We start from the raw sequence: 19475 nt of genomic DNA on the forward strand, positions 1-19475 counted from the left end.
TCTGGTACTATTATACACCATTCTGGGGGAATGCAAAGTAAGGTCAGGAAAACTAGCCCAAGTAACATGGACAGCAAGGAACAGAGGAAATACTCAAGCACAGATAACCTGGCTCTGGAGTTCATACTTTTAATGATTATAGTGCTTCTCTAAAACAGAAGGTGGGAGGTGAAGCCAAACAATAGCTAATCTCAGTGGCTCTATGAGAGTTGCTACTGAGGGTATATACAGTCACCAATTCACATTTCTAAACGAAGAAATTACAGGAATAATTCTCTTTTTAAAAAAAGTTTTAATCTGAACCTTATCTTCTTGTGAGTTCGGATTTCCTTGTATTTAATTTGCTCAAGAGCTGGATGATCAAATGCTAAGGAAAGCAACCAATGAAGCTCTCATTCACACGACACCACGGAATAGCCAGTCTTCTAAATACTGCTGTCCCTCTGAGTCCCAAAGATAAACAACATGCAGGCCAAAGTCATGCCTATCTGACCACAGGCCTGGCACTCAGTCACAGCAACATAAACCACCTGGAGTGGGAAGCTGCTCACACCCTTTAGAGGCTTATACTCCTGAGTGACAAAGAAGAATGGAATCTTCCAGTAGGTAGGAAGTTCATCTAGAAACCTACTCACAATCATTAGAGACTCTGATTAGCAACTGTTTTTTCCCCTTTGGCACCCTGTAACCTTCTTTTGATGAAAAACATGGACAGGTAAGAAAAATAACCTCCAAATTAACAAGTTAGACCAGAGAGAAAGGATACCATTGTTGAACAGATGGAAGTTTGTGTTTAATGAAGATTTTTTTTTTTTGGTTTTTCGAGACAGGGTTTCTCTGTAGCTTTGGTGCCTGTCCTGGAACTAGCTCTTGTAGACCAGGCTGGCCTCGAACTCACAGAGATCCGCCTGCCTCTGCCTCCCGAGTGCTGGGATTAAAGGCGTGCGCCACCACCGCCCGGCTTAATGAAGATTTTTAAACCGAGATTCAGTCAGGCATTCAATTTGGTGGGCTCAGGTTTCATTTGTTAGAAAGACAGTACAAAGGTAGTACCATGTACCTGAATGTTCTAATCATGACAAAATTAAATATGTGGAGTAATTTTTCAATGTCTTTTCATGACAACAGGGTTCAACAAACGCAGCAATGACCAATCCAGCCTCCTACCACAATCCCTAAGTCTTTTTATAGTCACAGGTAATTACCCCATAGAGAGATTACATCACTTTTGTCAGTAGGGTTTGCAGCTGACAGGAAGATGTTTTAAGGATGTTTTTGGAACTACATCCTCATTTAGAAACACTTTGATATGGCTTCCATTGTTCCTTTCCAAGAATAGAACTGCCTTGGCAAACCCTATGTCTAAACTGGAACCAAACAACCAAGAGCCATTGTGGATAAGAATACAACTTCAGAGGGAAACATGGTATCCCTGAGATGACTTCTGTATCCTTATCAGAATAAGTCTCTGAAGGCTGGTATAAACCTTTCAATTGGAAACCTAAGAAACGGGTCCAAGGACACCTACCATTCAGTACAGGTAGGCTGATGTCATGAGCAGAGTCAGACCAAACACAAATCCCAGCCAGGTCCACTGCTTGCAATTATGTGTCCAAGTAAGCTACCCAGAATCCAACTCAGTTCATCTCTCATTCAATGTGGCACAGAAATGGTGTTCCTTATGTACTCCTATCTGCTGTCCTACCATCCCAGATAAGTGTACATTATCTCCCTCCAGGTCCTTCTGAGATGGGGAGGAAAGGCAAGGAGGTCTGTCAACACCTCTCTGGTACAGTAATGCTCAGGGCCAAAGCCACATCCTATCACAGAGAACCTGGTTCTTAGCAATTTGCATCTTCAACAAAAATTAAGTACTTTCTTTCTCACTCTGCTGTGTAGACATGCAGAGAGAGAGAGAGAGAGAGAGAGAGAGAGAGAGAGAGAGCTGCTTTCCCCACTATCTTAAAACTGCACTGTGTGAACTGTGATGCTTAACATGGTCTTATGCATCATGGCGACATGGGGAATAGGTGATCAGAAACAAAAAATACTGAGTTTGTCAGTAAATATTGTCAGGACAGAGAATGCAAAGCAAAACTTTTGATATGTCTCAGCAGGCCAGCTCAATTGAGATCATCAAACTGCAAACATGAGCTTTTGGGAAGACAAAAGGGATTCCTCAAGTAATCAACCCTTTCTCACTGGTCAAATTTAACACCTGCTCCCAAATCTCTTCACTAGGACAAACACTGACTCTGAGTGTTCAGTTCCGTGTTTTCATGAGAGCAAAGGTGTCTTCACAAAGTCTCCTGTTCAGTGACTCAATGATAAGTCACATAACAACTCTGTTGTTATTTAGGAGTTACATCATGTTTAAATGTCATGTGCCCTCCAATCATTTTCATTAGTCTATACAACACACCAACCTGATATTCCTAAAGACTGTTGTTTCTCTTTAGTAGCAGAATGAAGAGGTCAAGCGATTTGCTCAAGGTTCTACTTCAGGTTTCTTCAGCTTGAGCAGACAGAAAAAGCTCAGAGAGACTGCTCCACAGCTGGGTCCTAGTTCCTCTCTAGTCCAAGAAAGTTAAAGTAGCATATACAAACATTTTGTTTTTAATTCTGGTCTTCCCACAGCACGGTGGGACTGCAGAACAAGATATGCTTCTTCTGTCATACCTAAAAAGGGTTCTCCAATAATTTTCTGTTTAAAGAAAAAAAAAACACAAAGGAAAATGTGGCCCTTGGTTAATGCTTCTCTAATACTTTTGCTAATATAATTCTAAATCCTGAGCTATAGATAAGAGTAACAACAGCTAGGTATGGTAACACACAGCTGCAATCCTAGCACTTGAGAAACAGACGGGAGATCACTAGTTCAAGGTCAGTCTGGCTACACAGTTGAGACTGTCTCAAAAAACATGGAGGAGGAGGAAGGGAAGAAAAAAAATAGACAAAAGGGCAGGCAGGCAGGATGGCTATGGAACTCAAGCCCCCAAATAATGTAATTTTACCCTAGAACTCTCAAGTGCCTCTCTACACATGATTCTTTTCTGTTTAACCTGAGATTAAAACCAAGACTGCACAGATGTTTATAATCAGGAGACTAGGCTTGCACGCCTCTGGGGACGGCATTACCTATGAGCCAATGGATTCTCAGAGCCATGAATGTGACATGTGAGCATGTCTGTTATCTAGTAGGGCGCACTGGTAACAAGGCCATATATTTTACTAACTCTCACTTTAAGCTATCTCTGAACTGGGTATTCAAGAGCAGCTATAAAAAACAGGTAAGAAATCAAGAAGGAGGGGTCTGGAGGAGATGAGTTAGTAAGTTAAGGTCACTTGCTATACAAGCTTAAGGACCTGAGGACCTGAACGAGAATCCCTAGCATCCACATAAAAAGCCTATAAAATGTGTGTCTATATTGTGGAGTGGAGCAAGGGGATCCTGAGAGCTCACTGACTGGCCAGCTAGTCAAAACAGCGCTCCTAGTTCAGTGAGAGGCTCTGTCTCAAGTCAGTTAGGAGGACGATGGAGGAAGACACCAGCTGTTTTGTTCTGGCCTCTTCATGCATATGTTCGGGTACAAGAATTTACAAATTCACATTCATTCTCACAAAACACGCGCACAAAGGGGAAGCAGAGGCTCCTCCTGAAAGGAACTGCCTTTCTTTAGCTTCACAGTATCCGAGTTTTGGTTTTCTCGTGAATATACTTGGCACACTGCTTATGGCACTCACAGCCATGCAGGTGTGCTCTAGGTTTTCCAGGCCGAAAGGGCGGTTATCACCCTCCCCTAGAAGTCACTTCACAGAGGGAAACACCGGCAGCAACTTGGCACACTGGATCTTAGGAATGGTGAAGCCCCATCTATCTGTCTGCACTTGGCTACCAGATAGTACACATTTTGAGGAATAAAAATGGCTTGAATGTTAGGATGGCAGGGGAGGAAGGAGTCTTTGTAATGGGGAGGGGGTAAAAAAAAAGTTTCAACTTTCCCACTCTAGTTCTAGTCTGGGCCCACATTATAAACAGATGGTTTCTCCACATTGAAGAATAATAATCCCTTTATCTAGCTACTCTGAAACCTTGAGTGGAAAGTACGGAAGGTGTTGAGTAGAGGGAAAGTGGGGTAGGGAAGGGAAGGAAGAAAGCATAGAGCCATTGGGAGAGATGGCGTTAATGAAACTAAAAGGGCTAAAGACTTCTGATACTCCGTTACCAATATTGCTGCTTAACAGGCTAGGGCAGCTTCCTGGGAGAAATTCTGGGAGAGGCAGGTTTCAGTAGTGTCCTAGGCACTGGTCCAGGTTCTGTCCCTGGCCCTACCATTAGCTGTTAAGACCTCAGGCAAATGTACCACCTCTGAAATCTAGCTGAGAAGTTAACCCTTCCTTCTAGCTCTGACAGCTGTCCCATTCAAGCACATACCTATTGAACACCATTTGTTATTGAGTATAAACTAACTGTGGGGGGTGGGGCAGGGAATACAGAACTTTGAATAAAGGGGCAAATCTTTTGTCTGTCTGATACAGGGTCTCACTCTGCAGCCCAGGCTGGCCTTAAACTCATGGACAATCCTCCTGTCCAGTCTCCTAAATGTTGAAATTATAGGCAAAGAGCCAAATAATTCAGATTTGGTCTTTATTGTATCTATTTAATTCTTAATTTTAAAATAAATTTTAATTTTTAATATAAACCATTATAACATAAAAGTAGTCACAGAAAATAATACTTAAAAATGAACATACCATGTTCCACTCAAATATTACTTATAGGCACTAAAATTTAAAGCTCATATACTTTCCACATGTCACAAAATATTACTTTTCTGCTTTTTTCAACAAGTTAAAAATATAGTTAGCATGCAGGTCATGCAAAGCAGGTAGCAAGCCAGGCATGGTGGGTGGTACATACCTGTAATCACAACACTAAGAAGTCAAAGAAAGAAGCTCAAGGCCAACCTGCATCACACCATTATATCAAGTTTTTCAGACCAACTTTGGCTATATAGCTGGAGGGGAGGGTTAGCATGGGGCCATAGTTTGCTAGCTTCTGCTCTAGAGTCAAGAGCAGCAAGCAAGACAACTTTCCCACTGTATTTCTATACCTATCACTTTTAATGTTCCTTCTCATACAAACATGATCCCATATTATGGAGTCCTAATCATCAATAGTACTGAATGATATACTGAGGTTCCTCATGGCTAGGAAGGAAAGGTATGACCCAGAATAGGGTGAAAGGAAGGGAAACAGAAAAGAAAGAATGTGAATGCTAGGGAAAGCTATAATGGAACATGGAATCAATAACTGTTTCTCTCAACAATTCAGAAGAATGTTACTTACTAAAATAAGTAGTGAGCCTGCTCCATTATCAGTGTATGTGGGTAAAAGGGTAATAGAAATGATAAGTAACGGAAGAGCAAGCACTGAGTTACAAGAAGACCACAGCCACAAATAAGGCACCTCATCACCACTGAAGTCCCCTGTTGTGGGATAGTTGTACACTGTGTGACTGGTTTAATAAAGAGCTGAATGGCCAATAGCTAGGCAGGAGATATAGGCGGGACTTCTGGGGACAGAAAGGACTCTGGGAGGAAGAAGAGTGAGTCAAGCCGTCAGCCAGAAACAGAGGAAGCAACATAAGCAGAGATAAATTTGAGACAGCTAGGTGGTTTTCAAACACTTCAGAGATCAACAGAATATGGCATTTAAGATGTTTTGGACTGGAGAGATGGCTCAGAGGTTGAGAGTACTGACTGCTCTTCCAGAGGACCCAGGTTTAATTCCCAGTACCCACATGGCAGTTCACTACTGTCTGTAACTCCAGTTCCAGGATCACACAAGTGGTGTACTGACACATACAAAATGATCATATAAATAAAATAAAATATATTTTAAAAAGATGTTTTAATAACCTAAGACTTTTCATGACAATAAGACACATCTGCTCCTGGTAGCACCAATTTATTTTAAAAAAGGAGGATAGGCATTGAAGAAGCTCTATATGGAGTTTGCTTTTATTGTAGCCAAGTTAGCCACTGGGCAAGAAACTACCACTGCCTCAACTTCTGACAGTATGCTGGACAAACTGAACACAAAAAAGGTGGCTGCTGAGCTTTGCAGTCCTTCAAAAAATCTCCTGCTTCACAAAAAAGTTTGTCAGATATTCTAGGCCTGTAGGACAAGGATGGATGCCCCTACGTTGCAGAGGAACCTTGGCTGACTGTCCAGGAAACCAGATATCTCTGTCATTTCTTAGTTTTGAAAATTGCTTGCTATGTATTTTCTGTTTAATCAGGTAACTGCCTCCTTCTCAGATCTTTATGGGGTTAAAGACTAAATTGTTATAATTATAGTTTTCAGGAAAGAAACTCACAAAAGAGGTATAAAGTATATAAGGTTGAAAGACACAAAAGTTTAACCTGTTTATTTAAGAAAATGTTTTAAGGCCTAAAAAGATAGTTTTGGGCTGGCAATGCAAGTTAGGATAGAAAGTCAACTAGGTACAAAACTTTTGACTCACCAAGACAGGATAGATAATAAATTTCTCTGAATTTACCAAATATAGATAGACTGGACATTACAATGTCCAGTATTCTTAATTCTTAAAAAATGTAATTCTTAATTAATAATTGTTCTTATTGTATATAGTTTTATTATGTTACAGTTAAAACCCTTCTTTTTTATTTAGACAAAAGGGGAAATGCTGTGGGATATTCGTACACTGTGTCACGATAAATTGTTGTGATTGGTTTAGTAAAGAGCTGAATGGACAATAGCTAGACAGGAGGTATAGGTAGGACTTCTGGAGATAGAGAGGACTCTGGGAGGAAGAAGAGTGGAGTCACAGAGGAAGCAGCATGAGCAGTATGGAGATGAGGTAATGAGCCACATGACAGTAAGAGCTAGTGAGACAAGCCTAAGCTAAGGACGAGCTTTCATAATTAATAAGTATCCATGTCATTATTGACAGCCCAAAGAAAAATCTGACTATAGTCTCCAGGGAATGTGTCCAAGAAAACTGCCATCTAGGTCTTTCTAAAGAACTCTGGCAGAGATTCTAATACTGATAAACATTAATGTTCTTATCAAGACTCACAGATACAGAGATGGTTTGGGCATATCATCCAATGGCCTGTGGAGTACATCCAAATATGTACTTTCTGGAAAAAATGCTTGGTCTAGATACTGCACAAAGTGAAGTGATAAGGGACTTTAGATTACTGTTAAAAACAAGGATCAACAAATTCAAAATGGCTCACTCCTGAATTTTTAGTCTCTCTTGGGAACATTCCAGCTTATTAGCATCAATTAGAAAACTCTCAGTCATCAAAGTATAGACTGAGGAGCTAGAAGTTAACATTCAAGGTCATAAGGTCAACTCCTTTGTTTAGCACACAAAGAAACTGAGCTATGGGACAGTTAAGTGGCTTTGCCCAAAACTCAACGTTAGTGGTCAGTTCACTAAGATACAGGATCTCAACTAAGTACTCGGTCTGAGAAAAGGCAAAGAAAAATAAGAAAAAAAAAACCAAACAAATAAAAAGGGAGCATCCTTAAGTGTTTACTATGCAACATTGATTCCTTTACAATTCTTAGTGAGGTAGGTACTGTTATTAACACACTCTACAGCCGAAGAAGCTAGACATTCACAGTAACCGAGTGATTTGCTCAGGATCATAGACAGTAGGAATGAACTCTGAACACAGGCAATCTAACCACAGTCTGTTTCCTTCCCTGTATGTCATATGCCCCAGATTCTAGACCTCTCTCTTGCCTGAAGACAGCAGCAGTTGGAAGGAAGGGAGATAATGTAATCACCAGCAGGTTCCCCCTCCTCTTTGTATTTGCTCACTAAGCTCCAAAGAAAGGTCTCCAGAATAAAAAAATAATATAAAAGTTCTTCCCAAACTGCCTGACAAAAGGCAAGTCCCCCACACCCCAGGCTCCTCCCACACACAAAAAGCAAGTCTGGACTTACTTACCAGAGGTTAATCCATCTCCAAGCAGGGTGCTAAGGATCACTAGCTGAAGAAACACTCCATGCCCCACGGAGGTCACAACAAATGCTGAGTTGCTCTTTGGTGCTATCCTGCCATGGCACATCTTTTATCCGTCCGATGTTTTTTATTTATTTGTTTGTTTTTTAAAAAGAAAGACTTTAAAATCCAGAAGTAAGAATCCTAAAGCCAGCCAGAAGTAGCTTCACCTATAACAAACAAACAGACAAAAGGACTTAAGTAAAGCGAAAATTTCAACCATAAGTTGGTTAGAAGCAAATACTCTGAAAGGAAGCCACAATCCCACACTGAGTTGGAAAAATTCTAGCAAATGAATTCTTACTGCCAAAAGAAGAGACAAGCACAGAAGTGGGTTTTCAGCTCCTCCTGGAGAGCTGCCAAAGCTTGCTGCCAGCTGTTGTCAAAATCTGGTCCAGGAGTCAGACCCTTGCAAAAAGTTCCAGCTCACCTGGACGTCACCTGCATGGCTAGCCAAATCAGTGCTGCTTTCAGAGACTTCTTCCTGCTCTGCTAGGACCACTGACTTATGAGCTCCAGCAGAAAGCAGCTGTTGACACAGAGCTGCTACGCCTGTGTCACTTGGCCTCAAAGCAACTTCAGCTAACCAAAAGGAAAAACAGAGAGAGCACATGTCTTAAAGGAATAACTACACCGCCTAGAGAAGGAATGCAACAGCAGGAGCCAAGGCCACAAAGGCCTAACCTGTTAGAGACTAAGGAGCCCCTGGGGACCTGACTCGACAGCCATGAATCTCAAAACTATTCAAGGCTCAACCCACACACCTGTGACCTGACACCTGTGACCTGATACCTGTGACCAGAGGGGTGACATTTTATTGACTATCCTTGACAGTATGGGGAGGTAGAAGACAGTCTGTAGTTGCTAACTGGCCCTATCACCCATTTTGGTTCAGGTTGGCTTCTGAAGAGTAAAAAGTATTATTTAAAAAAAAAGAGAAAGAAAGGAAGGAAGGAAGTTAGGAGGGAGGGAGGGAGGGAGAGAGAGGGAGGGAAGAAGGAAGAGAGGGAAGGAAGGAGGGAGGGAGGGAAGAAACCAAGCCGTGTGTGGTGGCATACACCTTTAATCCCAGCGTTGGGGAGGAATAGACACAGAAATCTTTGTGAATATGAGATCAACCTAGTCTACACAAGGAGTTCCAGACCAACCAGGACTACACAGTGAGGCAGACCCTGTCTCAAACAAACAAAATCAATCAGTAGTCAAGAATTTAAGGATTATTTTCTAAATGTCTTTAGAGAAGATGTTGGGTTAATGACACGTTTATAAAGTGAGCCTACTTCAGTTTTGTTTTGTTTTCCAAGACAGGGTTTCTCTTTGTGGCCTGAGTTGTCCTTGAATTCATTTTGTATATAAGACTGACCTTGAATTCAGAGGTTCTTCTGCCTCAGCCCCCTGAGGGCTGGGATTAAAGGTGAAGCATAACCACCACCTGGCTATTCAGGTTATTTTTTTTTAAGTTCTATATATTCAACATAAAGCTATATAGACACAGATTAGCGGGCCTGCCATCTACAACCCCAATAAAGGACTCCCTGAGCCTTGACCAAAGATGTTGTTAACTAGACTCAACTTCAATATGTCTGAAGCCTTGACTCAAACCCATGTCTCCTCCCAGAGAAGACAACTTTAAGCAGCAAGATGAGTTCTCTCAGTCTAAAAGACAACAGTTATAAAAATCTTTACTAAACATTAGCCAGGGATCAGGAACAGAGCTAGCTACTGGGTTTCAACTCTTTCCCCCGGTAATTGTGACAATAGCATCTTTGGTCCTTAGCTTTTACTCACACTAACTTGAGCCTTTGAAGCCTATAGACAGAGTGGTTCATGGAGAAGTCTGTATGTCTGTGCATGTGTGGATTCTGTTCACATTTGAATGGCTGTAATTAGAGTCAGAATGCCCAGCTATATTCAGATATTTGCTCTTCATGGGTCTTAGCCCCAGGTACCTCTGTGTGAAATAGCACAGATAAAAGGTTTAGATTCAGACAAAGTACCCAGTCCTATTTAAGTCCCCAACTGTCATTACTTTTATAGCCACTAATAAGTCTTGAGCAAGAATCTTTAAGCTGCTTTTCTTTCAGGTGCAAAAAAGGGGGGAAGGGTGTTCAAAGTCAAAGATGTTAAAGGATATGCTCAGGGTTAGTTGGCTAATAACAGTAGCCTTATGGTACTACTATTTCAGTACATCAACACTAGATAACCCTATGAGGCATTCTTTAGTCATCTCTTCAAAGCAACAACCGGAACCATCAAGAATGCCAACTGCTTGTGCCACATCACAGCACATGCACAGTCATATGGTAATGCCTTTGGTATTCTGTACATGAGTATCAAGAGTCAAACAATACTACCCAGAGGAGCTAATGCTCAGCTGAGTCCTAAATGATGTGTAAGATATGGAGGTGGGGGCAGAGTTACCATATACAGGTGAATTAGAGTACTCCTGGTAGAGGTTCAGAGGAAGGCTAAGCCAAGGAGTTAAGTCTGTATGTCTCTGTAGGTAATAATGACAAGAAATTAAGTAGGGAAGTTACAAGAGTAAAGTCCTTTCTGTGATTTTATTATTTTAAAATTATGTATACATGTATGTATACACACACATATATACACACACACGTACACGTTGAGTGTAGAGGTTCAAGGAGGTCATAAGATGGTCTTAAATCCTCTGAAACTGGAGTTACACATACTTGTTAGCTGCCTGATATGGCAGCTCCAGACCTCTGGAAGAAGTAAGGGTTCATCTCTCTAGCCTCAGGAAATCTTCTTTATTTTTAGATCACTCTGGAAGGTATTTTAAAGAATTGGTGGAGACAGAAGATAATTTTTGTTTGCTTTTTGTTGTTTTTTTCAAGATAGGGTTTCTCTGTGTAGCCTTGGTTGTCCTGGAACTCAATTTGTAGACAAGGCTGGCCTTGAACTCACAGAAACCCACCTGCCTTTGCCTCCCAAGTGCTGGGATTAAAGTTGTGTGCCACCATCACCCGGTTGACAGAAGATAGTCTTAACATTTTGTATTTTATATATAATGCCTTTGGAAGGCAACTGAATGATGTAGGTTCAAAACAGTATATATTCTCTGACCTAATTGATTTTAATTCTAGATCTGTCCTCAGAACCACACATGTCCAATAACATATACATATGTAGGATACTCAGAACACTGTTTAGAAAGGGAAAAGACTGGGGCAACCTGAAAGTTAAAAGGAGGTTGGTTAAATTAGTTATAGTGCACTCAATATTGTTCAGTTTCTTAAAACAGGGCATTACAATCCTTGTTAATATGAAATGAATTCTAAAATTAATGTGTGAAAAAGTTTGAATGCACACAAAGATGAAGTCTTTGTAGGCCAGATTGATGTTGACCTTGCTAGGTAGCCCAGGCTGGTTTCTAACTCTTCAGCCTGCGCCTCAGCCTCCAAAGTGCTAGGATTACACAGGTATACACCACTCTACCTAAGCCATACTTGGGTTTTTAAAAGGCGTATGTTAACACACGTAGCTATATGTACCAAAAGTCCCTTAGGAATAACGTATAAGAAACACTGCCTTGCTGGGTGGCGCACACCTTTAATCTCAGCACTTGGGAGGCAGAGACAGGTCTACAGAGCAAGTTCCAGGACAGCCAGAGCTATGCAGAGAATCCCTGTCTTGAACCCCCTGCCCCACTCAATAAAAAGGAAAAGAAAAGAAAGAAACACTGTCTTTAGGAAGGGGAACTGAGCAGTTAAAAATCAGGAAGCAAAAATTAAAATAAAAAATTCTTACTATACATTTACTAAATGTTTTTTCTCAATCTTCTTAAGCCCTGTACTTTGTACCCATATTAATTGTTCAAAAAGATAAATACAAATCAACTTAATATAGCAAGACTTTCCTGTCTAGGGAGCATCTCCAGTAAGAGTCCCTTTCCTGACACTTCCTAACATGCTCATCCCCAGAACTGGCTCCTTGGAACCCTTTACTACTAGCTTGAACAGGCTAGTACATACAGCTATTAATCTGCCTCACCTTGGTGGACTGAGTTCCTTGAAGGCAGAAACTGTAAATCACTCATTTTGGAATCTTTAAGAACTAGTAAAGGCCCTGACACTTGACAGCAGACTGCAAATGTTTGTGAAACTCTTGAATATTGTGGGAGGAAATAAAAAGTGGGGAGGTAGAAGAGTACACGCTCCTGATTTGTTTTGTTACACCAACTGCTGGCTGCTCTCTTACTCCTTAAGCAGCTACCTGAACCAAGGGCCACCTAATCCTTGATCAACTACAGAAAGAATAGTGGAAGGGTGAATTTTTACAATCAATCAATAAAAAAGTAGGGGGACATAAACAGAATGTCATCAATGAGTATCTATGTAAAGAATGGTCAAGTTTACTGCTTCAGAAGTAAAACAGGAATGTCAACTCCCAAGATCCCAGAGTACCAGAGCTATAAGAAAATCCAGTAACTATGGAGAAAGGGCAATACAGTAAACCAAATCTAAATTAGGAATTATCTGCTTTAAACAGAAGTTTAAAAAGTCTTCAGTTGAGTATGGTTCTATATACCTATGATCTCAGAATTTAAGAGATTGAGACAGAACTGCTATAACTTCAAGGCCAACCTGGGTTATAGAATGAGATTCTGTTTCAAACACCACCAAATTGGGAGAGAAGGAATCAGTTTTATTAGTAGTGTCACCACTGAAGTCATCCATACTCCCACAAATAACTTCCACCCATGCTTCTGCAGGCAAACTCAGTGGGTCAGGAGTGTGCATGTATGTATACACATGAGAGAGAGAGAGAGAGAGAGAGAGAGAAAGAGAGACAGAGAATATGAGAGAGAATTTTAGCACACACTTCCAAGTACAGTTATCACTAAGGAAAGCCAAGGCAGGAATTTACACAAGGAAGGAACCTGGAGACGAGAGCTAATGCAGAGGCCATGGAGGAACGCTGCTTATTGGCTTGCTCCTTACGGCTAGATCAACCTGTTTCTTATAGGACCCAGGGGTGGCACCACCCAAATGAGCAGGTCATCCCACATCAATTATCAATCAAGAAGATGTACCACATGCTTGCCCACAGACCAATCTGGAGGGGGCATTTCTTCTTCCCAAATGCCTCTAATTTGGGTTGGGTCAACATAAAACAAGCCAGCACAGTATCATTATCCCTAGAGAAAAATTAGGACTTAAAATGTTCAAAAAGGGGGAATGATTCATTTGCACATTAGTATTCTTTTGGTATGTTACTGACCATGGAATTAATTAATCTATTTATTTTTGAGACAGGGCTTCCTTCCCTGTGTAGCTCATGATATCTTTGAATTTACAACCATCTTCCTGCCTTTGCCCACCGAGAACTAGAATTTGGAATTACAAGTGTGCACCATAGTGTTACCTGATTACATCTCTACTTTTTAAAAGATCTATTTTTATTATTTTTAATTATGTATACTTGTGTGTCTATAGGAAGTACATGCAGGTGCATGCATGTGCCGTGAGGGTCAGAAACTTTGGGTCCCTTTTAGTTAAGAGTTAGCTGTAAGCTACCTAATGTGGATACTAGGAATTGAATTGGTTCCCCTTGGAAGAGTAATTTGGGCTCTTAACCACTGAATCATCTCCAGTCTTATATCCTCTATTTAAAAAACAAAACTAGGGCTGGAGAGATGGCTCAGAGGCTAAGAGCACTGACTACTCTTTCAGAGGCCCAGAGTTCATTTCCTACCAAGCACATGGTGGCTCACAACCATCTGTAATAAGATCTGGTGCCCTCTTCTGGCCTACAGGCATATATGCAGACAGAACACTGTATACATAATAAATAAATCTTTAAAAAATAAAATAAAAAACAAAACTAAAACATGCAATATGATTGAAAAGAAATAACTACAACTAAGCCTCAGTTTTCAAAGCCAGCACTCATCCATCCTCACAGGAATGTAACAACTGAAATTATAGGTGAGCAGAGGTGAAGAACCTGAGCCTACTTGTATGTCATACTTCTGTCACCAGAGAGCAAGGCTTTCTGGCTTCTATTTCCATTTCTAAGAATGATTCTCAGGTTTTATCTCACCCATAGAATTCTTTTCTATTGCTTCTACATTTCTCTTCATGAAACCCAAGTCTCCCTCAAGCAGTGCTTTCCCCTCCAAAACACAGGGCAGGAAAAGACATGGAAAACCTGTACTCATTCTTCTGGTTTCCGTTCTTGGAAACCCAGCTGCTGTCACCAAAAAGGGCAGTAGCAACAAGTTCAATGAGCTATAGATGGTTAGCCCCATAAGAACAAGGTGTTAACTCTTCACATCTGTGAACTAACAACAATAAAACCCAGCGGACTGTATCCTGCTGAATGTAATGAGCACTCATTTCTGCTGCTAAGCTTCCATACTGCCCCTAAGCTATGATTTTAACTTTGGGGTGTCACATCTCATCTCCTCTTGTTTCCTCCTTCATAAAGTGGGAGAGGAGTATTGCTTGCTTTGATTATCTCAGTACACTCTGATGAAGCTCAGTCAACCCCCCCCCCCCAAAAAAAAGAGGAAAAAAAATCTGTAAACTAGATCTGGGGCTTCTGTGCAATCTTAGCCAGAACCTGCAACACATCTTATGTCCATTTGCCCAGATGCCTTGAAGAATACCCCTGGGGAGAACGCCACAGTTTTGAAGGGGGGGAGGGGATTATGTTACATTGAGTTCTCCTCTCTGGAGTCAAAAGGGCCTGACTCAGTAGGCCTTGACTCCCATTACTAGAAGGCCAGTCAGCTTCAGTTCACATATAATTTTTAGGACAAATTTTTCAATAAACTATGACTCATTTGGCCATTAATCAGGAAAGGGAACGGGGAAGAGAACAAATTTGCAGCCTTTTCTTGTCTCAGACTAACATGAAAAGGAATGGAGGGAGTGTAAGAGAGTCTAGAACAACAACCACCTACACCAATCCTCTCCCTGCCACATGATGAGAAAGGACAAAGACCATTTCCTGAAGTACAAACAGAATGAAGCAGTTGATTACATTAAATAATGTAATGATAAGAAGTTCAGAGTTCCCAGAGAACAATCAAAGTGACTCCCCTTCCTTAGCTCTCACCTTCCAGAAGGGATTGCATTGTTCCCCCTTTCACTCCCATTCACCTTGAAATCATCAAAACCTGCTACCACACCTACAAACAATAGAGGTTTTTCTGACGCCTCCGGTCACTAACTTCTGCTTCCACTCAGCCACTCACACTTCAGTGCTTCAACTACCACAATGCCCTCTGCTGGGATCTGAGGAACATTTGGCATTTCAAGGCAGGTAGGGAAAGAAAGCAGTGGAGAGGGGAAGGTGAGGCAAGATAACCCAGGCTGGCCTTGATTTTGTAATCTTACTGCCTCAACCTCCCAACTGTTGGGATTATAGCTGTGGGCCACCATTCCTAGCTAAAAACAAACTTTTGTTTAAATTTAATTTTCTCCTAATTACAAAAATTACCCTCAGATTTCCTCTTAAGCCACCTAAAAGTTACTGGAACATGCCAGATTTCTTGAATTGCTTTCATATTTCTTATACCCCTGTGATGCTCCAGAAGAATTGCTGTTGATACAAGCAGGGCATCACACTTTCTCCCAAGATCAGACACACTAACTACCATATCCTCCTTCAATCCTCTCTTTGGTCTCCAACACCTCTCTTCTAGGACCTAGCAACAGTTTGACTACAGCAGGAACCTGACATAGGAGACAGCTAGGTCCAGCTTCAGCATTAGGCAGTGGCTTGACATCAAGCAAGCCATCCAGTCTTCCCAGAGCACAGGGATGGACCTGGATGGTTCCCAAGGCCCTTTTAGGTCTAAGGAATTCAAAGTCTTCTAGGAGGGACCCAAAAGTATTTCCTCTGAAAAAGTAAATCAACAAAAGTTCTAGCTAAAAGGAAGAAATGTTAAATCTATCCTAGTAGTCCAAACCCAAACTCCAGCATCTATCTCCCTCTGCATTGCAGTAAACTCAGGAGAGTTTGATCAATCCAGCACATTTGTACCCACCACCTAGTACACAGTGTTCCCAAAGTGCTTTCCAAAAATAACAAACACCTAACAATGAGAGAGAGAAAAAAAAAAACAAACCAAAACAAACCAAACCACCCCAAGCCTCTACACACAAGGAACCCTGGAGCACTGCAGGAGCCTGGAGAGGTTAGAGGAAAGCACACGAGAAAAGAGCAGAAGAGAACAAAGCAAAACTGATTCCAACAGGAAAATAAGGAGCGCAAGGAACTCAGCCATATAGATTTCTAATCTGTAGTCAGGAAGTCACTTTTTTTAGGGAAGAGCTTTACCACGGTCTGACAGGCTAACCTATGACAAAAACTTCACTTCCTGTGCTTCTATTTCCTTATCAATGACAGGAAAACTGTTCAGCTAAGTGTCTCTCATGAATAGTATAGACCAGGCCAGAATCTTTGGTCTATTTAGTCTGAATTAATTGAGTGGTCTAGGGAACTTCATTTTTGGTTCCCATCTGCAATCTGGATAACACTGATACTATTGGACTAGGTGAGGTGGGAAAAAAAAAATACACGCTATAGGATGGATATGAAACTGCAGACTTCAGATTATGATGGTGAGGACCCTTTCTTTTATCATGCTATGGCTGATACCCACTCGACTCCCAAAGGGCAGCCTTTGTATGTGGTTTAGAAACATCCTGAAATCAGGCTCAATCAATACACAAGGTCAATTCAGATTTTAAAAAAATAAACAAACAAAATGAAAAACAGCCAATGAGTTAAAAAGAACCTTCCTCAACTTTAAATAAGGCTCTGTCCAAATTTCAAAATATTTTTAAAGGTTTTTCTCTAAGCACTACTGCTTCATGAAAAATTAAATACCCATTTGCCTGAAGAATGCCCTGCTCTTTTGTTTTCCAAATAAAATGCCATGTTCAATTTTATCTTTGAACTCGTATTCTCCTGTCTCTGCCTCCTGAGTCAATTCTATCTTGAGACAACCATGTATATCCTTCTCCTTGAAGCCATACAGAAACAGGTTTCTCTCACAAGCTGCATTTACCACAGGTAATCATTGCATAAAATGGGGAGAAGAGGCATATCAACAAGTTTTGACTAGGTAGCAAAACATGCTTGACAGAAACAGCAGCGATTGGTTTCTAGGCCCCAGAGATAGATCTTTCATGTCATCACACTCTCTTCATGATTCACAGCAGAGCTGAGAGGAACAGGCTCCAATACTCACTTTGCGCAAAAAAAAAAAAAAAAAGGTCAAGAAGGTGACTTGTTCAATCTGAACCCTTAGGGCTCTGTGTTTCCAGGGACTGACTATATTGCAATTCAGCAAATCTTTACTAGCTGTGTTCTATGCAAGGTTTGGTTAATTATAGAGACCATATACGGTATCTTATTCTCAAGGAATTCACAATATTCTCAAGAAGTACATATTTATCTATGACACCCAAATTGTTACTAGGACCCAAAAGAAAAAAGTATTTTACAGTGTTAAAAGAAAACAAAGGAGTTTAAGAACAAAGACTTTTGATGTGTGTATTGTGGGGTAAGATGTACCCTACTCTCAAGTACATACTGGTGATCACACTTCTGGGACAATCTTTGCATACAGAAACTACTTATTTGCATCAATCAAAAAAAAACCAAACAAACAAAATACCAAACAACAACAACAACAACAAAAATTAGGACAAAACAGAAGACTAAGTCACTCAAAAGGATGAAGAGAGGTGCAATCCATTTTGTCTGCCTAGAATCACAAAATGCTTCTGTCTGTAAGAAGAAATAAATACCTATCTATATATGTCACTGGAGAGGAAATTTAGGAGCCAGACTTTAGTGTTCAAAGTAGTTATAGCTTTGCAGGAAACACCTCCTCCATGTCAAAAATAGCAACCCCAAAGGAAAAGGCTGTTGCAGTTGTGTTTACTTTTTACCATCTACGAGGATGGCTTTCCAAAGGCCCTCAAGTGGGATGATATAAACAGGTCTGTGTCACTTCCTGGTTCTCAGGCCTTCTGCTACATTCCCAGTCTGTCTGGAAGGCTGCCTATTTAAAAATAAAACTTTAAAAGCTCACCAAAAACTCCAAACTTAAACCATCCTTCCCTCTATTTCAGTCAATTTCACTGAAATTAAATGGATAGAGAGCAAGAAAGGAGACAAAATAATCACAGAGAAGGAATTTTTAGTTCAAAACAAAACAAAAAATGTGCTCAATGGAAATCAAGAGACTTCGGTTCTACTTATGTGTCACCTCTAACTGAAAAAACTCACCTTAAGCAAGCACAAGAGGTGCTTCAGCCGTCATAACGCCAAGGTCTGAATAATCCAACTTGACTGAGCCTCAGTTTTTATATGCATACCTATTTCACGGGGCTTTTCTATGTACTATACAGAGGTAGCAACACTCAAGTCAAATAAGACTCTGAGTCTGAATGAATACTCTCTCCATCTTACATGAATCCAGCAAGCCTCCTAAGAAAACCACGGTTCTTCCCGTCCTCTCCCTCACAAACTACCCAGACTTCTTGTGAACTACCAAGGGTAGACGGTCAGGTCCAAGTGAAAACAAGAAACAGAAACTTGCCAACTGTTCCTTCCTGTTGATTAGTCGCATGCCACTGTCCCAATGACTGCATGACATCTAACTGTATAAAATCTTTCACCAAAAATGATCCAATATGTTCTAGTTCCAACCAAAATCTTATTTCAAGTTCTCTCTAGGTAGGGTCTTCATTCAGGAACAGAGATAGAATCTCATTAATCTACATTAAGGGACAGTCCCTAAAATATTTAGATGGAGACTTCAAAAGTAACCTTGAATTTGTAAAACTTCAAGTAAAGACACCAAAAAAAGTTGGCCCCAGTATATGAAAAGTAAAGAGGATCACAAGCTCAATGCTAATCTGGGCTACAAGATACATAACAAGTTCCTGTCAAAAACAAAACGAAACAAAAAAACAACTTTGAAAAGATCAGTAGTGTCCTGGAAGACAGTAAGTTGGTAAATGGCTCTGTGGGTAAAGGTGCTTTTGTTGCACAAGGCTGAGTTTGATCCTCAGGAAAGAAGGAAAATGGCATCCTCTGATGTTGGTTCACTCACATGACATAAGAATGCATGCACACATGCCATATACATATGCACAAAAAAATTTTTAAATCTAGCGGTAAAAATAAGGGGGTGGATAAGATCAAAATATATTGTATGAAATTCTCAAAGATTAAAAATATATTTAAAATGTATAACAAAAAGAGAGGCTAGGATAAACACACAGTCCAACGAAAGAGCATCTTAAATTACTGGAGATAATGTTTAATTCTCCTCCAGACATGGTTTCTGAATTCATTCCTAACATACTTTCCTAAAGAACTTACGGAGTTTATTGAAGACATACTGAGCACCTTCAAGTACTGGATTCCATGAGGGT

At 40.6% G+C, this 19475-nt stretch overlaps 1 protein-coding gene across 1 annotated transcript in view; it reads right to left on the reverse strand.

Annotated features, from left to right (window-relative positions):
- Susd6 (sushi domain containing 6) overlaps nt 1-19475 on the reverse strand; it is a 98236-nt gene that overhangs the window by 45840 nt on the left and 32921 nt on the right. Inside the window, exon 2 of the mRNA XM_041658123.1 lies at nt 7993-8216. Within this exon, the coding sequence (XP_041514057.1) occupies nt 7993-8113 (121 nt within the window). The 5' untranslated portion in view covers nt 8114-8216. The remainder of the gene's footprint in view (nt 1-7992; nt 8217-19475) is intronic.

The sequence above is a fragment of the Microtus oregoni genome, unplaced genomic scaffold (genome assembly GCF_018167655.1).
Source record: "Microtus oregoni isolate MIOR12 unplaced genomic scaffold, Mior012 000009F_ref0000495, whole genome shotgun sequence".
Classification (NCBI taxonomy): Eukaryota; Metazoa; Chordata; class Mammalia; order Rodentia; family Cricetidae; genus Microtus; species Microtus oregoni.